At 39.1% G+C, this 19,785-nt stretch overlaps 1 protein-coding gene across 1 annotated transcript; it reads left to right on the top strand.

Moving 5' to 3' along the window:
* The first annotated feature begins 277 nt into the window (after positions 1 to 277).
* Positions 278 to 15,198, top strand: map3k2 (mitogen-activated protein kinase kinase kinase 2). The gene is made up of 17 exons (XM_053638039.1): positions 278 to 909; positions 3,516 to 3,588; positions 3,688 to 3,800; positions 4,076 to 4,116; positions 5,551 to 5,650; positions 5,988 to 6,101; positions 6,444 to 6,525; positions 6,890 to 7,020; positions 7,127 to 7,206; positions 7,285 to 7,352; positions 7,453 to 7,545; positions 7,928 to 8,143; positions 8,307 to 8,455; positions 8,903 to 9,034; positions 9,126 to 9,255; positions 9,513 to 9,690; positions 10,693 to 15,198. Exons 2-17 carry the CDS (start codon positions 3,585 to 3,587, stop codon positions 10,910 to 10,912), a joined length of 1,851 nt encoding a protein of 616 aa, XP_053494014.1. The 5' UTR covers positions 278 to 909; positions 3,516 to 3,584; the 3' UTR covers positions 10,913 to 15,198.
* The last annotated feature ends 4,587 nt before the right edge of the window (positions 15,199 to 19,785 follow it).

Here is a 19,785-nt window from a genome sequence, read left to right as displayed (position 1 = left end):
GAATTTCACTGTGCTGTAATGTATATGTGACAAATAAAGACTCATTACATCTGACACACTCAGCTCAATTCATGTACGTTAAATAAAGGAAGCATACAAAATGTGCAGAGCGGTGGGTCCCCAGGACCCGGATTGAAAACCACTGGTCTAATAAGACCTGATTTTAAAACACCTTTTTTGTTTGCACTTGACCCAATAACCGAATAAATAGTCTTTGGGATTTGAATTACCCATGATGGCCACTTGACGGCAGTGTGATGTGGAGAGATAATCAAACCCACAGCAACTTGCCCTGAAGATCAAATGTGCGCGTCAGAGGGTTGTATTTCAAATAGCTCCTTATTAGATACTTAGTGCACTAGGTAGGGTGTTTTTTTAACCTTTATGTAGTGCACATGAATAGGGAAGTGGGTGAGATTTTAGACCCGCCCTTAATTTGTCTAGCGCTCGGCCTGTTCTACGGACAGTAACCGTATTCGCGGGGGAGCAGCTTCGTGGTTTCTCGGATCGTGTCGTGTTGAAGGTTTTGGGTTTTTTTTTTTTGCATGTAAACAAAACAGACCGAAAACGCTTGAGACGTTTAACGTTAGCTGTCCAAGTCGGGTTTTTTTTTAAAGACGTGTTTTATGTAAATGCGCGCGCATTGGCACGACCACACAAACAAACCATCTCTATCAAATGTCACAAGTTAGTGAACTGTTCAGTGGTTAATTAATGGATATGCCTGGCGACATTATGCAGAGCTATGATATGCTAAGCTAAGTGAAGCTAATGATTGTGATTATGCACGTAGGCCTTGCGCTGAAGTTGAACTTCTAAACGGACTTTCTAACTTGTCACATTAGCGCGAGGCCCGCACTTCCAGGGCCGTTTTTGGATGAGGAAGTGAACTCAACACAGACAACCCAGGTGAGAAGCGTGCTTATTTTCTTTGCTGTTCAATTCCTCTTATGCATTTTAACCGTAAATACCTGTAAGTAACTGCATTCGTGTGGCTAGTGAACGTTTTCGGCTTGCGCGAGACGATGTTTGCTAGCTATCTGGCTATGTGTAGTGTAGTGCAGTGCAGTGTAGTGTAGTGTGGTCTAGTCTCGCGCGACACTATAGCTAGCCTCGTCGAAAATCAGCATAGCTGTAGCGGCTAGCTAGCAAACCCTGACTGTCTGGGTTTCTGCTTTAATTAACATTCAATTTAATTCAATAAGCACATACTATATACTGATTACTATTCAGCATCTTGGATAAACCAGTCAGCTAACTAAAGCTGCATTAGGAGTATGCTAGCGGTTTAGCAGGCTAACATGACGGACTGTCGATAACTAGCAAGCTGTCTAACTCTCCTGTAGTTTAGCTGTATTTATATCCTAACTAATATTTCACACAGCTAATATTCTTAGTATGTTTATGTTTAATTTCGTAAAACTGGTAAACATTTAGAAAGGTATGAAGGTGCTTATGTTAGCTTTCGTTAGTATTCTCGTTAGTTTACTTCCACGCTGAACTGTTGTGTTTTTGTTGTAACAATTCTGTTCATTCCTGGTTATAAAGTGTTAATTTGTAGGTCTGTGGAGTAAACTTATGTCACTTAGTTTTTTTGTGTGTGTTTTTTTTTGGAACCGACAGCCCTTTAGCGAGCAGCATTTAGCATGCTAAGAAGCTAACATCGGGCAAAACTTTGACAGCAACTGAAGTCATGAAGAAATATTTTTCTTCCCCTTCACAACTTGTCAGCGTTATCAGTTTGTATCATAAAAGTTACAATTTCCTTAACGATAGGTATAACGATATATCTTTATTGTTACTTTATTTATGCAAATGAGACGTCGTCTAGTGAACTATGCAAGTATGCGTAAATTTGCATGCTTAATTTGAAAAGGAAAAAAAAAAAGAACCCGTAGTCTTTGAATGTTTGTTAGAATTTAAATATTTATTTCACTGTGAACACACTCTCATGAGAGAGACTTTTTACAGAAAAGATTGTTGGAAAATAATTTCATTTAGTACTGTATTAATAACTGATATCAGTTGTAGGTTTGATACTGTATGCATTTAGTCATCATTATTACTCATACTCTAGCACAATGCACTGATAACATCCAATTCTACGACTAACGACGGCATTCATTGCCAAGCGAATCAGAAAATATAAAGAGGTGCCGCTACAGCATCTTCCTACAATAGAGAATAACCTGATGAAACATCTTTATAGCATTTAAACAGTATCTTTAATAGAGGATGTAAGGGTGGGCGTGGTCATTAAAAACGAGTCCAGCGTGACTCGAACTTTGCACACGTACAAAAGTGACCCTTGAAGAAAACCTGTTGCACACGAGAGCACTTCATATGAGTGAGCACTGAGACACGGATACTCGGAGACGAGCTGCATTTCACGCTACTTTTTCATGTTTAACGACCATCGCACAGGTCGGACACCATCACAGCCTTGCATCCACGATTCCCCCGATTGCTTAATACTACGCAGGTTTCATTTCGGTATCAGTATCGATGAGTATGGAAAAAAGGTATGTATAAGTCCCTAAGTTCTAAGGAAATACCCAGGCATTTTCAGTAGAAATATCTACTCTAAGTCTAACAATAATTAACATTTTAGGAAATTCCTATTCAGGAGAATGTAATATTCTTTGGAATCGGAGTGAACGAGTAAAATTTCATGAACGAAGGTGATCTAGATACTGAACATTTTTGGTTCTGAACATAGGGGGGGAAAAAACTGATTTTGAGGGAACCTCAATTTCCGCTGTAGTTAGTGGGGTTTATAAGTTTTATAAAGTACCTCCAAATGCAAAATCAAGCAAACTCCATAATACTCTGAGGAGCTTGCAATTTTTCAAAATTACTGCAGGTTTGGACCAAGACGCATCATGTGACGTCACAACGCGCATTCAGCCAAAGCCCCCTTCGATTCGCTTGCGTTGAACACGAGTATAGTTAAAATGTCTCATTTACCAACAAACATCACATTGAAAGACCGTGCAAAACAGTTTCGTGTAATGCAAGTAATTGTTCGCAAAAAAAAAATTACAAAAACTCTGCAAATTGCATCCCAAATTCTAAAGAAGGAAGAAAAAGAGCCGCCACAAAATCAAACATTTTGACAGTTCCTGTATAGCAGGAAACAATGTGTTTTTATTTATTTTGTGTGTGTGTGTGAGACATGATGTGATTGTGAAGTGGCTTCAAAGCTTTTAAAGTTTAAGTTTCCGATAACAAAAACAGTAAAATAATTTTTTTGTTGACTTTTGATATTTTATTTCTACAGTTTCAGATAAAAGCATGTTATAGATGCAATTAATAACTTTTAAAATTTAAAAATGATTAATGTAACCAAAGTTGTTATTTCTACCTGCAGTGTCTGGCGTTAAGATTAAGCATTACACATGTAATTTTTTTTTCACCTATTTGAAATTACTTTAATTCAGTTCTACGTTGAAGCAAGAGTTCTTGCACACATGTTCATTAGTGCAAATCTTTAAAAATGTGTTCTCTGTATGTAGGAGAAAGGAACCCATTTGATGGGCAAATCCTCTTTCCTGAGCTCCTGGGGCAAAATCTGAGCAGTGATCATGGGTATGTACTAATTTCCTAATACCTTGTCTGTTGTTTTTCTGTTATTGCCAGATATTTATTTATTTATTTATTGAAAAATGGTTGTGTTTCTCCTGACAGACGAACAGGAGGTTTTGAACTCGATCATGCAGGACCTGGCTGAACTGCAGCGCTCCAGCCGGTCAGCCATGCCTGATCTGGGAAAACCCAAAGCCTCGTCCCCCAAGAACCAGGTCTGTTGCGTTTGCCTTGTTGTTGTTGTTTACTGAACACAGCCCAAAATCATTTAAAAGCTTTAAAAGTGAAGAGTACAGTGAGAAACGTGACAGATTTTAGGAAGTTCTAGATGAACATATAACCATTTGTGGCTGTTCAGCTCCATGCAAAGACAGGTATAAGGGAAGTATTTATATACTCTGTTTTTAGTGAATGGTAAAATGAAGGAAGTGATGGAACGAAACGTATTGTTACTCGGTTTGATACTGTAATGATGCTTTCTTCCTTACAGAATGATGTTCGGGTGAAGTTTGAGTACCGAGGAGAGAAGAGGTATTGACTTCATCTTCTAAAGAGCTCTTATTCACAGTTTGCTGGTGTTGATAATCAAACATCGTGCCTAAAATGTTGGGAAGTGTGATTTCGTACAGTAAGCGTACTTACAATAAACATTACCTGGACAACGTAATCAAGAAAAAAAAAACGTCTTTCTTAAGACAAAATATTCTATAAAGCTGTCGTGTCAGTGTCCTCCTCCTCTTCCCTGTGTCCCTTATCCATGAGTGCACAAATGGCTCGGGATTGAACTTGGTAAGTTCATAAACATCATAGACAAGATGGTGGGGATGAAAAGTGATACACGCTGCGAGCTACAAATGGGTGATTTTGGAGAAACCCCGCTCGTGCTTCACTCGAGATTGGTGTGGTATTCACAGTAGCCAAGAACTGCTTCAGTCTTTCTGGAACTTTTTGTCTATTTGAGTCCCTGTACTCCGTAAAAGCCTGAACGACTGTACGTGGGCTGGTAACTCTATTTAATTCCGGGCAGCCAATCTCACTTTCAAAACCATGCGCAGATTGACAGCGTTTAGCCTCGTAAGCGCTTCTAAAAACCTTCCACAATCAGACTAGCGTTATCACTGCTAGTCGTAGGATCGGTCACCAAACTGCTTCATCAGTGACCTGCTGCTGCTTGCTCTCTTGGACTCTTGCCTTTTTTAGTATTTTGTTTGTGTTCTTAAAAAATGCTGGTAATGATAACTGCTTTCTTTTCGCCATGACACTCTCTACAACACATGCTACGTGACTGTAGGCTTCACTTCGTGACAACAAATTCAGGTGACCTTAGAGCTTGAAATGATTACGTTATGTGAAAGAGGCTATTGATTGGCTATTAGCAATAGTTGAGCATTTCCATTGCCTTTTTTTTCTGTTGCCTTTTCAAATTAAGCTCTGCGTCTTTGTTAGTGATGTAAAGAACAATGATGCTTCACAAGTGCAAAAATGGGTTATTAGTTGGTAATTGAAGTTCCTGTTTCTTACCTGAAGAGGTAAAGCTTCGGAAAGTCCCGTACTACTGTTATCTACTCGTAACTGTTTACGTTTGTAATATATTTTAGGTTACACTTTGGTTTATGCTAATATTTTACTAATTTATTTTTATTCATCTTTGTTAATAATACATTGGAGTGGTTTTTGCTCTCTCCCAGCTGTTGACACACCTGTACTGATTATTCAGTTGTCATATTTCCTCTTTTTAGATGTGTTGGAAGCTTGGAGAGAACAAAAATATGCAGTCTGTTTATCTTTAAGGACCACTCTCAGAAATGCTGATATACAGGATGAATACAGTGTATAGTTGTTTAGTGTTTTGTATTTATGTGATGTGGGTATGTTAAAATGTTGCATAACAGTATTGTGTGTGTGTGTACACACTGTATTAACATTATAATATGTTGTTATCTACTTTTCGGTGTGGTTTTTCAGGATCCTGCAGTTTCCTCGACCTCTCAGGCTGGACGATCTGAGTGCCAAAGCTAAAGTGGCATTTGGTCAAACAATGGACCTGCATTACACCAATAATGAGGTATCAGAGATCAGTGTGCATGTGTACATTGGACCTCGTAGTTACTACTGACCTGGCATCTGCTTCGTTGCTCTGTGTACAGAAATAATAATAATTATTATTATTATGCATGATTAGAACATAATGCAAGATCATTTTGAATGGAATAATAATTAATGTGCTACACAGATTTGACTGAAATTCATCAGAAATGAACTGGAAGTTATAATCATTTTCCTATTTTCTGTTTCACCCCTTCGTCTTATCCTTTCACTTTCACTTTTCTGTCTCCTTCTTTGCCCTGTCTCTGTACGCTCTCTCTCTCTCTCTCTCCCCCTCTCTCCTTCCCCCTCTGTAGCTGGTGATTCCTTTGAGCACCCAAGATGATCTGGATAAGGCTGTTGAGCTGCTGGATCGCTCCGTCCACATGAAGAGTCTCAAGATTCTGCTGGTGCTTTCAGCATCTACTCAGGTCAGTCTGAGTTAATAGAAAACGTCTTTTTTTTTAAAATGACAGGTCGTCTTAAAAGTCTAATTCGCATAATCGGATCTTGTTAAATAAGGTTTCATTCGCCAGTGCTCACGGTACTTAATGGAGTTACAAGCAGGTTTCTGGATAAGTGTAAGCATCTGTACAGCTTGGCCATAATCTATACAGTAGATGTAGTCAAAATTAAGAATAGTATTTATTCTCACTAACGTACATGAACACTCGCATTGAGGGGAATGTAAATAGTTCTGCTGCATTTGTTTTTAATGATCCTAGTCATATAATTTATTGTTTTTTTTTTTTTTTACACATTTATTTGATCAGAACTCCCTCTCCGGTATGAATATGTTGCTGACGCACGAGCATCTGGACAACACGGACAGGAAGAGCATGCTGGCCCTGATAGGTCAGTGCTGAGTTTCTAAGCTGTCGTCTTAATCTTTGTGCATCTCATTTATTTATTTTTTTTGTGACGTCTCAAACCGTGTACATCATGTACAGTTAGTGATCTGATTGAATGAATGTGTTTGGGAAATTATAGCTTCATTCCGGTAAACGATTGCAGCCAAGCCATGACTCAATCTCCCACTCTAAAGATGAGGCTGAGTTTGCAGACAGGGTGTTCTCGATGTGAATTAAGATAAACCTGTCGTACTGACCACGACCGTTTTTCTGTTTTACAGTCTCGAACAAAGATTCAAAGATTTATTTCTTTTAAAGATGAGATCGAATTTAATTAAAGGGATATACAAACCGCTGTGTCTGTGCAGGATCTCAATCGACAGACCGCAGCTCTCCCCCACCAGGCTACATCCCTGACGCTCTGCAGCAGGTGGCCAGAAACGGCTCGTTCACCAGCATCAACAGCGAGGGAGAGTTCATACCTGAGAGCATGGACCAGGTGATGACACACTTACTGCCTTTTTTTGAATATCAAACAAGCTTTAGCACATGTTGAGATCGGGGGTGGAAATAGCTGTGACACCAGTGTGTGTTTGCATGGACAGATGCTGGATCCGCTATCCATGAGCAGCCCTGAGAATTCAGCATCAGGCAGTTGTCCTTCATTGGATAGCCCTCTTGAAAGGTATTTTTAAATGACACGCGTGTGCGCACAAATTTTAAGATGGGGGAATATGAATGACTTTATTTTCTCATCTTATAGCGATAGCTATCCTAAATCCCGCATGCCCCGAGCTCAGAGTTACCCAGATAACCATCAGGACTTTCCGGGTAAGCTTTTATAAACACAAACACACAAACACTAATTCTACTGTTTGATCTGTTGTAACATGGTTGTAAAAGAAGAATAATATAAGCCTCCCTGTTTCAGAATGTGACATTCCAGTGTTCGAGAAGTCAGGGAAGGGTGGTACGTATCCACGGAGATATCCCGTCCCCTTCGGTCTGCAGGACTACAGTGATGGTGAGGGACCATTTACGTACTTTAATGCAAATAATGTTAACGTTGCTGTCGTTATTGTTGTTTATGTCGAGCAGTTATATTGCAGGTAAAGGGCTTTTTGCGTCCATCGTGAATAGTTTGAAAATCGATCTAATTGTTGTAGAGCAGAGCTATCACTGGCTCTAGTAAACGTCGGAATGAAACCGAGATTTCAAACCGAAACTGTGAGATCTTCTTTAAGTTTCTGTAAGGTCTGTAGTGTCCTAAGAGACTTTCGATGAACATCACATAATGAGCTGCTTAAGAAGTGCATGGATATCTAATAAAACATTAGACAATGATCATTTGTCTACTGGTCCAGGAGTGTGTCTGTAAAGTTTGATTTCTCTCTTCCTCACTGCAGGGCGTAAGACATTTCCACGAGCACGGCGAACACAGGGCCACGGCTTTCGCTCACCCATGAGCTTCAGCCCGACGGACCAGAGCCCGAGCACCAGCAGCGGCAGCAGCATCTTCTCGCCTGAACTGGAAGAGCCAGGTCGTCGGCGCCGTGGCAGCGACATTGAGCCCAACCCCAACCCAACACTCTCTGTCATGGACATCAGCCCGCCCAGTCGCTGTAAGTTTGGTAAATCGAAAAATTCCCAGGTTAAAGGAATGAAAATTTCATTCTCATTTATGTCTTTTGCCATGTTGGGTTAATCTAATGCAGATGCAGACATGACATGAAAAGTGGACATTACACTAAGCGTGTGTGTGTGTGTGTGTGTTTGTACGTGTAGCTCCTCGTGCCCCCACAAACTGGCGCCTGGGAAAGCTGCTGGGTCAGGGAGGATTTGGTCGGGTCTTCCTCTGTTACGATGCTGACACGGGCAGAGAACTTGCCGTCAAACAGGTCCAGTTCGACCCAGACAGCCCGGAGACCAGTAAGGTTAGAGAGAAACACACAGTATTTGTGCAGCGTGAATATGATGCAATGTTTATAATTTACTCTAAGGACTAACAGGGGCTTGTATAAGTATTCACTGCATAAATGTTCATTGCTTATAGCTCTGTGCAACACATGCTCACAGTGAAGCATGGTGGTGATAGCGTCAAGTTTGACAGGCATGCTTGGCCCCTTTGTTGCTTCTCTGACTAATTCCCATCTTAACCCGGTCACTGACCAGTCATTACCTTTTGAATATTATGGGATATTTTGTGTAAATCCATGGCATGTAATAACAAATTAATTCCATTTTGGAACATTATAAAATGTGGAAGAGTTCACTGGGGTGAAGATTTATGCAAGCCACTGTATGTATATGCATTTACGCGTATACATACACTATAATTTGTTTTGTATATGCATCACGCTTTGGTCTTTTTACGTGTTAAGGAGGTGAGTGCGTTGGAGTGTGAGATCCAGCTCCTGAAGAATCTTTTTCATGAACGCATAGTCCAGTACTACGGCTGCCTGCGGGACACACACGAAAGAACTCTCTCTATCTTCATGGAGCACATGCCTGGGGTAAAACACACAGTTCTTTTCCGCCATCTGAAGCCTAACCTTGTTTAAAATCCCGTCCTTCGAGATGTGATGTTTGTGCTTGTGTTCTCAGGGATCAATTAAAGACCAACTCAAGTCTTATGGCGCCCTGACAGAAAACGTCACTCGTAAATACACACGGCAGATCTTGGAAGGAGTGTGTTACCTGCACAGCAACATGATTGTACACAGAGACATCAAAGGTGAGAACGTAAGACACCCACAGCTCCGACACTGACATATAAGGGTAGACATTTCTGCAACCTTTTCACAAGACAATCAAAAGGCTTGTCGCTTTGATGGAATAGCTCAGTCATGAGAAAATAATTTCACACTAATTAGTTGCTCTCATTCGATGTAAGCAATGTTTGGGTTATTTATTTAATAAAAATCCTTACCCTGTTTTGTTTCTCATACTTTTTTTTACATTTGTTTTTGTGCTTCTTTTTTTTCCTGTCAGGTGCCAACATCCTGAGAGATTCAGCTGGAAATGTGAAGTTAGGCGACTTCGGGGCAAGTCGTCGGCTGCAGACCATCTGTCTGTCAGGAACGGGCATAAAGTCAGTGACAGGAACACCATACTGGATGAGCCCAGAGGTCATTAGTGGAGAGGGCTATGGAAGGAAAGCTGATATATGGTACGTGAAGATGCCTATAATGTGCATGGCAGTATAAAGGCAAAGCAGCTGGACTTGTTGCAGTGTAATTTAACGACTTCACTGCAAACGAGTCCTCAAATTATTGCATCCTTCAGTGCATTTGCCTTGACTTACTAATTCTAGGCAGTTTGAAGTAACTCAAATTACAAAACCTTTCATAGACCAGTACTTCCACTTCGTACACCTGAGCTCACTTGGGTCTTTAGAACACTGTTCTTTGTAGCTAAAGCCAGCAGAGCTCAAACTGGGAGCCATGGCCACAAGGGGGCACCAAAGGAGCTGCAGGAAAGGCCCACAAGTTGTATCCCATAAGTAGCATGTTTTCATTTGGTCGGTTTCTGCCATTGTAAACCGATGGTTTGTTTATAAAAATAGTCAATTATTAATAGTTGAAATGCTTTCCCTCCATGAAACTAGACATTGGAGTCCAGCTCAGTTTCTTAGAGTAGAATGTTTCTTTCTGTCAAAAAGATGTCTTCTGCTTTGCTTTTTTTTGGTTGCCTTCTTTGTTACACACGTACAAAATCATGATTGAGACCATTTCTGAGTCCTTTGGCTCCTGTTGGTCAGGCTATAGCCAGAGCGTATTATTTAAAAGCAACTCTGGTAGGGGAAAAGGAGTAACTCAAAGACAAGAGAGACTAAGCCTGTTTGGCATGTGGTGAGACAAAGGTGAAAAGCTGTAAAGACTGGCTTAAGAATTAATAACCTTACTATAACCCCTCAAAAAATCCTGTATCCAACTATCTAGCTAATATTTATTTAGCATGACCTCGAGTGAATTTTTCCTTTTGTTTCTTTGTAACTTTTTAAAACTAACATTCCATAGCCTTTTTTTTTTTAAAATGCATTTTTAGGAGAGGCGTTACACCTAGCCTCTGTATCAGTGGCGGAAGTTTTAGAAGGACAATGGGACTGAAGCGCACTGTGGACAAGAACTTGATGGTAATGAATAACAGTGATACTCTGTTATCTCTGCAGGAGTGTTGGCTGCACCGTAGTTGAAATGCTAACCCAGCGGCCTCCTTGGGCGGAGTTCGAGGCGATGGCAGCCATCTTCAAAATCGCAACTCAACCGACCAACCCTACACTCCCAGCCCATGTGTCTGACCACTGCCGTGACTTCCTTAAACGCATTTTTGTGGAGACAAAACAACGGCCAGCTGCTGAGGACTTATTACGGCATTTTTTTGTTCACTAACCCCTCGATCACTGAACGATTAGAGACAACCCTAAGTGTCTGCCCTTTTCTACACTTCGCCCAGCCTGCTGTAGAGCGCTTCCATTGGACCAGAGAGAATGGAGGTGTGGCTTAGCAGAAAGGGTCTTTATGCCTCTGTTGGTGGAGGATAGCATTTGGGAGCAGCTTGATTCTGTATGAAAACATTGCACCTTAATTTCACTCAGGGGTAAGTACCCCTAAAGACTAAACGAGTTTTATTATTGTAGTTTTTTTTTTTTTTTTTTTTTTTTTTTTTTTTTTTTTTTTTTTGTTTGAGTTATGTGAACTTGGACTAGGAGACTATGCTCCAGGGAGTCTCGTCAGCTTCTAGGCTTATGGGATGAATCTGAGAGGCTATCTCGTTCCAACACGACCCAGAATGTACTGTCGAGCCCAGGAGAGGGCTGGTGTGCCATCAAGCTGCTAAAAAAAGGCAAATCTAAGGATAAAAAATCAGACCACAGGGTGTTGGGACTCCAGCGTTACTCCTCTAAGTTCTCATTCTCTTGCACAGTTAGTACAGACCGCAGACACACACTTTCATCAACATCTATACTGTAGATTTCATCTCTCACTATGCTGTACAAACGTTAGTTGTTGCTGTATCTCCGTCTCTCCCTCTCCGTGTTCACGGTTTATCAGAGTGTGCCACTATTTTTGAGCTGTAGGGTCAAGCAGGATTGTGATTCGTTTGTTTCACTCAGTCAGTGTTGCTTTTGCTTCGTGCCTTTTAGGTTTGTGGAAACCGTTTTGAGTCTGTGCTCCCACACCGAGTGATTTGTGCTATGAAGTCTTCTCCTTCTCTTATTCTCTGCTTCATTAACAAACAATTCCTTAAGCACTCCTTTTGCCTTCCCGTAACACAGTGCCGGATTCTTCAGCGTAAGCTGAGGTCGTCTTTTAAACACATTCATTCATTAAAGCCAAAAACCCAGAACACACGCTGGGGCTGGTGCCTAGAGACTACAATCATTCAAGTCTTTAAAGGAAAAATCCACCATGAATGACTCGTGTATTAATCTTTCAAATGAACACATCTTTAGTAGTGTTTAAGATTTATTCTGTAATGTTGACTTTCTTTTTTTTTTTAAAAACTTCTCATTCACACGAGGATCTATTTTCAATTAACGTTACCCACAATGCAATGCAGTGGCGCTTTAGTCCTTTTAGTCCAGCTCTCTCACTTCCAGATCTGTACACCGTGCACCAACATCAGCTTCCAAAGCTTCAACTTTCATGTGTTCGCCTGTCAGTGCCAGTGCTAGTAGATCGTTAACTAGCCGCTGCCTTAACGCGCACGGTTGAGTCACGTTTATAGCTGTGTTGCATTCTGTGACTTTGTGCCCACTATGTGCAGCACCATCTCCACTATTTCTGTGTTGGAATTCTCGTTCCTATGACGTCAAACGCCACTGGAGAACGGTTAGCGATAAAAGAAGCTCTTGCTTTTTTGATGAGCTGGACCATAATTTCGGCGAGTTTTATCTCCTGTTAAACAGCACTGTAACTAACGTCTCCCTGTGACATCAGAGCAGTGCGATCTTTTCACAGGAGTAAGGACAAAGACAGCACCAGTGTACAAAATTATCACCGGAGACTTTTAAACACGCCACAGATATTTCAATATAAATGTATGTTGTGTTTCAGGGTGGAGTTTTCCTTTAACAGCAGCATGAATGTTATTTATTTGAAATATATGATTGAGGAAATAAACACAAGGCTTGTTTAGATTACAGTTTATCCATACGCGTTTAATTGCCATATTTTGGAAGCCTGCAGAATTCTAAAGTATTATTTTCTTTTTCTTTTTTTTTCTTTTTTTTTTTTTTTTTTACAGTGCCATGAGATGAAGAAGGAAAAAAAGATGAAATTTTATTAAAGATTTGATTTCAGTGTTTTTATTTTTTTTATTTTTATAAACGATAAAGCAGACCTCACGCCCAACATGAATTCAAGTTCTCATTAATGCTCAACAGTACTTGACCGTATTTGTAACCGTTTTTAACTGAAACTGACCTCACTATCCCACAAACGTCTTGAGACAGGTATTTTTATTTTCATTTTTTTGTAAGCTCATCTTATTAATCCATAACACACGCTTGCACACACTACTGCAGCATGCTTAGTGTCTTAGCTTGCCTTTTGGTCGCAGACGTGTAGATCAGTGTTATGGTTAGAAATGTGTTGCTTTTCCTTTTCTTGTTCAGCAGTGCCTATGTTTTGGTCATTTACATAATTTTCTCTTTGGTACCTTTTAATGTCCGGGGTCTTTCACAGCTCTTTGGCGTCAGAGTTTGTTTAAACCGTTTACAACACCACTGAATTATCCAAGTGAGCTCATCCTTTTAACAAAGTACGAAATCAAATGAATGAAGCGGATGTTTTGCCTGTCGGCCATGTTTACGTGCAGACGTTTTCACTAAACCGAACAAATTATTTGATTTATTTATTTATCTTCACCTCAAACAGCCTGTTAAATCTCCTTGTGTGTGTTACATGTAATCCCATCCACATGTATTGTATCTACTTATTACAATAACAAGGAGAACCTTTTAAGTTTTGTCAGTGGAACAAGATTTTTCCATTTGTGGTGAAGATTTTAGTTACATTAATGTTTGCATGTAAACATAGCTCTTCATGGATAGTCCATTTCCCTCTCACATACAGCTGTTATTATTTAAAAAAAAAAAAAAAAACAACCTTGGACATTAATATGAATACACATTAGGTACTTGTGTTTAACAGGAAGAGTTATTTAACTGTTTAAAAAAAAAAAAAAAAAAAAAGCTGCTGGTTTATTTTTGGTCACACGACTTGTTAAAAGGAGGTGGTGGAGGTGTATCGGACACGATCTGTTTAATCGTTCACCGTGAAGTGATGGTACGTGTTTGCTCGCCAATCTTTCAGTAGTGGTTTATTGAATATTAAATGGTACCCTTGGGCATCACCTCAAACCAGTTATACTTATCCTGAAGAAAACATGGCTTCGGCTTGGCACTGTGCTGCTGTTTTATGTGTGTGTGTGTGAAAGCTGTTTTAATGTTTTAAATTTGAAAGCTGTAGGGACTCTGTTTGTTTGTAGCAGTTGTGATTTTCCACTTGGTACCTATATGGCATGGATCAGAATGCTGCCATGTACATGGCTCAGTATTGACAAGAACCACAAGGGGGAAAAAAAACAAACAAACAAGAAAAGCCTCTAGGCTGGTGCTTTAAAAAAAAAAAAAAAAAAAAAAAAAAAAAAAAGCGAGACCCGTTGATGATTAAGATGCAACTGTTTCACTCCAAGCGATGTTTACAGTTTTTGTACTCCAGATTCTTCTGTTTACTGTTATAGACTCTGAGAGCCTGTTGTTCGAATTCATTCGAGTGATTACATCGACACCCTCATTCAGCTTAATGCAAGGTCAGGTACAATCCAGATACCCCCCCACCCCTATACACACACACCCCTCCTCCAGACCAGAAACTATTGGTACGTCCCAGTTCTCTGAGCCAAGAGCACTTTTTTTTAAATATATATTTTATTGCTATACTGTATTCCATGTTGTGCTTAGCCAAAGTCAAAAGGTCAGAATTTTCTTCACGTGTTCTGTTCACTCGACCTGAAATGGAAAGAAAGCATTATTCGGTGTCTGTTAGCGTACTCGGTGTGCAGGCGTTTGTAACGCATGTACAATTGTACAACCGTCTGTCCTTTTTGATGTTGAAATTTTTGCACATTTTTGGAGACCATAATTTGTACACTGATTTTAATACTTTTGGCAGTGAATGTTTGGCACATCGTGTGTGTGTGTGTTTGTAAGAGTGTGTGTAAGAGTGTATGAATGCTTTTGATTGTATGTACAGCCAGGGAACAGTAGGATTCTCTGACACGGTGTGGTAGGAAGAGCCGAGCTCATGCAGGAATGTACCACTCGAATTACAAGTGGCACTGTTCATGCGTTTGCTTGTGCGTCTGCATTCTTGTCTTCTTGAAATGCAGCCTGCAGGCTTGAACAAGCCAGCACCATGTTGTTGCTGTTCGACACTTTAACAACTTGTTCCCAATCACCATCTTGGCTTCACTTTACTAACAGGACAGGCTTTCTAATGAAGTTCGTTGTGCCACTGCTGCCACTCCTGAATGCACTTTGTGTGTGTGTGTGTATGTGTATGTGTGTGTGTATATATATGTCAGGCCTTTTTCTGATTTGAGTACTGCCAGTGCAAAGGGCACTGTGCTCAATGCCTTGCGCTTTTGACTACACAACTGAAAAGAAAAAGATCATTAAAGTTAACCAAAAGGGGGAAAAAACAACCAAAAAAAATTATTTAAAATGGAAATAAATAAAAAGAAAGATTTTCTCTTTTCGACAGAGTTCACTTATCTGACTCAAAACTCTCTTGTCTGCTTTGTCTATGGTACGAGAAAGCCATGTTTATAATTCAATTTCGTTTGTGACCAATAAGCCTGTTTATATCAAATCTGTATATCAGTGCGGCGCATATTTTTTTTATATATATATATATATATATATATAAATTTTATTTTTTTTCTTTTTTTAAAACTCAAGATTATATGCATGATAGGCATTCGATTGGCCCAATGAGGTTGTGACCTGCTGTGAAAGCAGAGCTGATTGGACAAATTGCTGGACATCATGAGATTGCCTGTAAACAGCTGGCACTTTGTATAGTGTTGCTAATGATAATGAAAATAATAATTAAAAAAATATTTATTTCACTTTTTTTTGTGCTCCTGGTTTTAATTTAAAAAAAAAAAAAGTCTCAAGTTTGTTTCTAACTAGGTGAGTATAACTAAGTGCCCTTGTCATTATTCTGTATGTATGTAAAAATGAAGCTGTCTCAATTTAAATAATGTTTATGAGAACATTAGGAACTGTCAACTTTCTAACTAAATCATTATCTTGCATATCCTTTATGAATATATTGTCTTTTTTTTTTTTTTTTTTTTTTAAAGTTGACAAAAACATATCACCTGCTCACAAGCACTCAACAGTTCAATATAACAATGACACCTTTTATAAACCCATTACATTTCCACCAAGACATCATTCAAAACACCTCAATTTTATTCAAAATGAATTCTCCTCTTTTTCTGTTTTTACCCGTCTTGTTCGAGCAATAATGCCACATGAGGCTGGTGAATGAACAGAATTGTTCGAACACACAGAACTCCTTTACTGAGCCCTAATTCCTGTGGTCCCTCCTCTAATTCCACATCATGGTCACGGTGGGTTTGAGGAAGAATTTGGAACAAATATCAAGTCTACGTAGGTGTTACTGCAGAGCTTTTACAATAGCTAATCATTCATCAATAATGTTTGGGGAATTAAACAATACCAGCATTATTCTTCGCTTGAATGCTTGTTTTGGTTGTTCTCTACAAGCCTCGAGTGGAAAATAAATAAAGGACGAAACACTGCAGGGCATTTTTTCAGTTTACAAAGAGCTTTGTATTATTCAGTTCATTCGGTCTGATTCTTTTGTTCTGTGTGTTCTCAGTGTTTTGTTTTTCTTCTTCTAAATAATTCATTGGTCTTCAATAAACTTTTTGTCCACACACTCACTCACAGCCAGGGCCACTCTGGTGTAGCCAGTCCACCTGCTTGCTGCACAGACAGTAACCCGAGTACCGGTATTGCAAGTATTGCTAGTACTAGTCCAGGCTCTTGTCATATTAAAACTGGACTGCTGCAACACACTACTCTCAGGCCTCCCAGCCAGCTCCATCAAACCCCTTCAAATGATTCAGAAAGTAGCAGCTTGGCTGAAGAACCTTGATCTCTCAGTTGTTCTTCGGATAGCAGCAGTCTGGAGACTCCGAGCATTTGGCATCATCGTGAGAAATGCTGATTCTCACAGCTCGACACTTTTTTATAAAGTTTTTTTTTTATTATGGCTCTACAACTAAGACAAGCTCCTCGTTTATTCCTTCCCTTTCCTTTTTGGCTGAGTGCATGTTGAAATGATGTCAAATGATGCCTCTTGGCCCAAATCTGCAGAAAATCTGTAGTAATTTTGGAACATTGCAATCTCCTCCAAACTATTGCAGTATTTGCTTGATTTTGCATTCATTTTCGCGATCGCAAAATCCTGGACTGTTTGATATGTGTTAAGGATAATAATTTATACCCACAAATTCCTACCTTTGGAAGAAGTAGATGTAGAGCTTAATTGACAAATACTTAGCAAAGCTTTCTACAAAAGCTGTAATTTTCCTTTAAGCTGTGATCATCAATTCATGAGCTGATGTAATGGCTTACTCAGCTGTGACAAAGAAGGGCAAACAAAGAGTGACAACAGGATCGGGACTTCTGTCTGATCAGGATGAAGTTAAGGCAAATTGATCCTGAAGCCAGACTGAACCCTTTAGTCTAGAAGTGAACCTGAAGGGGAAATACCTGCCACTAGATGTAGAATGTTGAATGGCAACAGATCAGTAACATGATTGGGTATAAAAAGAGTATCTTAGAGAGGCAGAGTCTCTCTGAAGAATCTGGATGGAAGCATATGTTGTGCTAAAACTTGTATATATGCCTTTCAGCACTGCTGGTGCCTTTCCAGATGTGCAAGCTGTCCATACCATAGGCACTAATGCCCCCCCATACCATCAGAGATGCAGGCCTTTGAACTGAGCGCTGGTAAAAAGCCGGATGGTCCCTCTCCTCTTTAGTCCTCTTTAGTTTAGAGGACGCGGTGTCTATGGTTTCCAAAAAGAATTTCAAATTTCAATTCGTCTGACCACAGAACAGTTTTCCACTTTGCCTCAGTCCATTTTAAATGAGCTTTGGCCCAGAGAAGACGGTGGCGTTTCTGGATTAAGTTCAGATATGGCTTCTTCTTTGCATGATAGAGCTTTAACCAGCATTTGTGAACGGCACGACGAACTGTGTTCACAGACCGTGAGATCTGGAGGTGTTTCTGAGCCCATGCAGTGATTTCCATTACAGAATCATGCCTGTTTTTAATGCAGTGCTGCCTGAGGGCCTGAAGATCACAGGCAATATTGATTTTCACCCTTGTCCCTTGCACACAGAGAATTTTCCAGATTCTCAGAATCTTTTGATAATATTATGTACTGTAGATGATGAAATATTCATAGTCTTCACAATTTTACATTGAGGAACATTATTCTGAAATTGTCCACAAATTGTAGACGCAGTTTTTCGCAGATTGGTGAACCTCTGCCCATCTTTACTTCTAAAAGACTCTGCCTCTCTAAAATACTCTTTTTATATCCAGTCATGTTGCTGACTTGTTCCCAATTAACCTCCAGCTGTTTCTTTTTAGTAACACTTACTTTTCCAGCCTTTTGTTGCCCCCGTCCCAATTTTTTTGAGAGGTGTTGCAGCCATCACATTCAAAACGTCCTTATTTTTTCCTTAAAATGGTACATTGACCTCAGTTTAAACATTTGATGTGTTTTCTATGTTCTGTTGTGAATAACATATGGGTTTGAGATTTGCAAATCATTGCATTCCGTTTTTATTCACATTTTACACAACTTTTTTGGAATTGGGGGTGTAGAGCCTCCTGAGACCCAAGGAAAAAAAGTGTCATCTAATTTTTTTGTTTTGTTTGATTTCCTACCTATTTTGGGTTAAAAAAAAAAAAAAAAATTCTACAATTTAGACTTTTTCAATTTTATTTGTATTTTTAATTTTAAATCATGTCCACTGTAGTGGACCACAGGATCATTTTAGTTTGAAAAGACAGCTAAAATTATCATTCTGGATTGTTAGTAATATTTTCTATTAAAATTGAACGCATAGTCATTATACAGTGTCCTAAACTAATATTGGCACCCTTGGTAAATATGAGCAAAGAAGGCTGTGAAAAATTGTCTTTATTGTTGAACCTTTTGATCTTTTGTTTGATTCTCCAGCTGTGATCCTTGGAGATTTTTTGTCCACTTGAACCATCCTCTTCACAGTGTGTTGAGACCACTTCCCGTTTTGTGAAGCTCAACAACCTTTTGCTGCATATCACAGCTATATTCCTTGGTCTTACCCGTTGTTATGAATGACTAAGGGAATTTGGCCTATATGTTACCTTATTTTCATACTCCTGTGAAACAGGAAATCATGGTTGAACAATTTCCTGTTCTGTGTCACCCAGGTGTATTTAAAAAATGAAAACTATGGGAATATACTTAAAAAATATATTTTTATCACATTCATAGGGGTGCCAATAATTGTCGCACAACTATATTTAACAAATTTATTTATTTATTTTTATAAACCTGTGTTGTTTGCGATTGTTTGATATCCATGAGAGCAGAGTATTTTTGTTAATTATTTTAACAAAACATGAAATGGTTAAACAATGAAGACAATCTTTCACAGCCTTCTTTGCTCATATTTATCAAGGGTGCCAATGTTAGTGGAGGACACTGTGTATCTCCATACAATTTGTCCAAATCAAGAGTACAAACAGTTTGCATATTTCATGATACCATGTGGATAATCTTCAAGCCACAATGATTATATTTGTGAAATTATACAATATGAATTATTTGTCACTGAAGATTAATCACTGGTTGTAGTGAATAGTGTGTGTGTGTGTGTGTGTGTGTGTGTGTGTGTATAGAACATGGCGTCATTAAGTACATTAAGATGGTCTTGGTGTCCACTATGATTGACATTCATTAAATATTAATGAATACATTAATAGTACATCCTAATATCTTTAAACACAAACAATTTGACTGCTTTCGGAACTAAATTTATTATTCCTGATACGTTAATAAACAAGAATATATGTGATAATTATAGTTTTAAAAAAAAAACCAATAAAAAATACAATAGTTTAGTTATCTTTCTTCTTTCCATAAACTGTGCTTGTTC

Source organism: Ictalurus furcatus, chromosome 12 (genome assembly GCF_023375685.1).
Source record: "Ictalurus furcatus strain D&B chromosome 12, Billie_1.0, whole genome shotgun sequence".
NCBI classification, from domain to species: Eukaryota; Metazoa; Chordata; class Actinopteri; order Siluriformes; family Ictaluridae; genus Ictalurus; species Ictalurus furcatus.
This window is presented reverse-complemented; position numbering and strand designations above follow the sequence as displayed.

Bases quoted from the DNA above. Each gene is read 5' to 3' on its own strand.
- map3k2 (XM_053638039.1), top strand. The intron at 7,021-7,126 runs GTGATGACACAC...TTGCATGGACAG, and splicing joins TACCTGAGAGCATGGACCAG to ATGCTGGATCCGCTATCCAT. The intron at 7,353-7,452 runs GTAAGCTTTTAT...TCCCTGTTTCAG, and splicing joins TAACCATCAGGACTTTCCGG to AATGTGACATTCCAGTGTTC.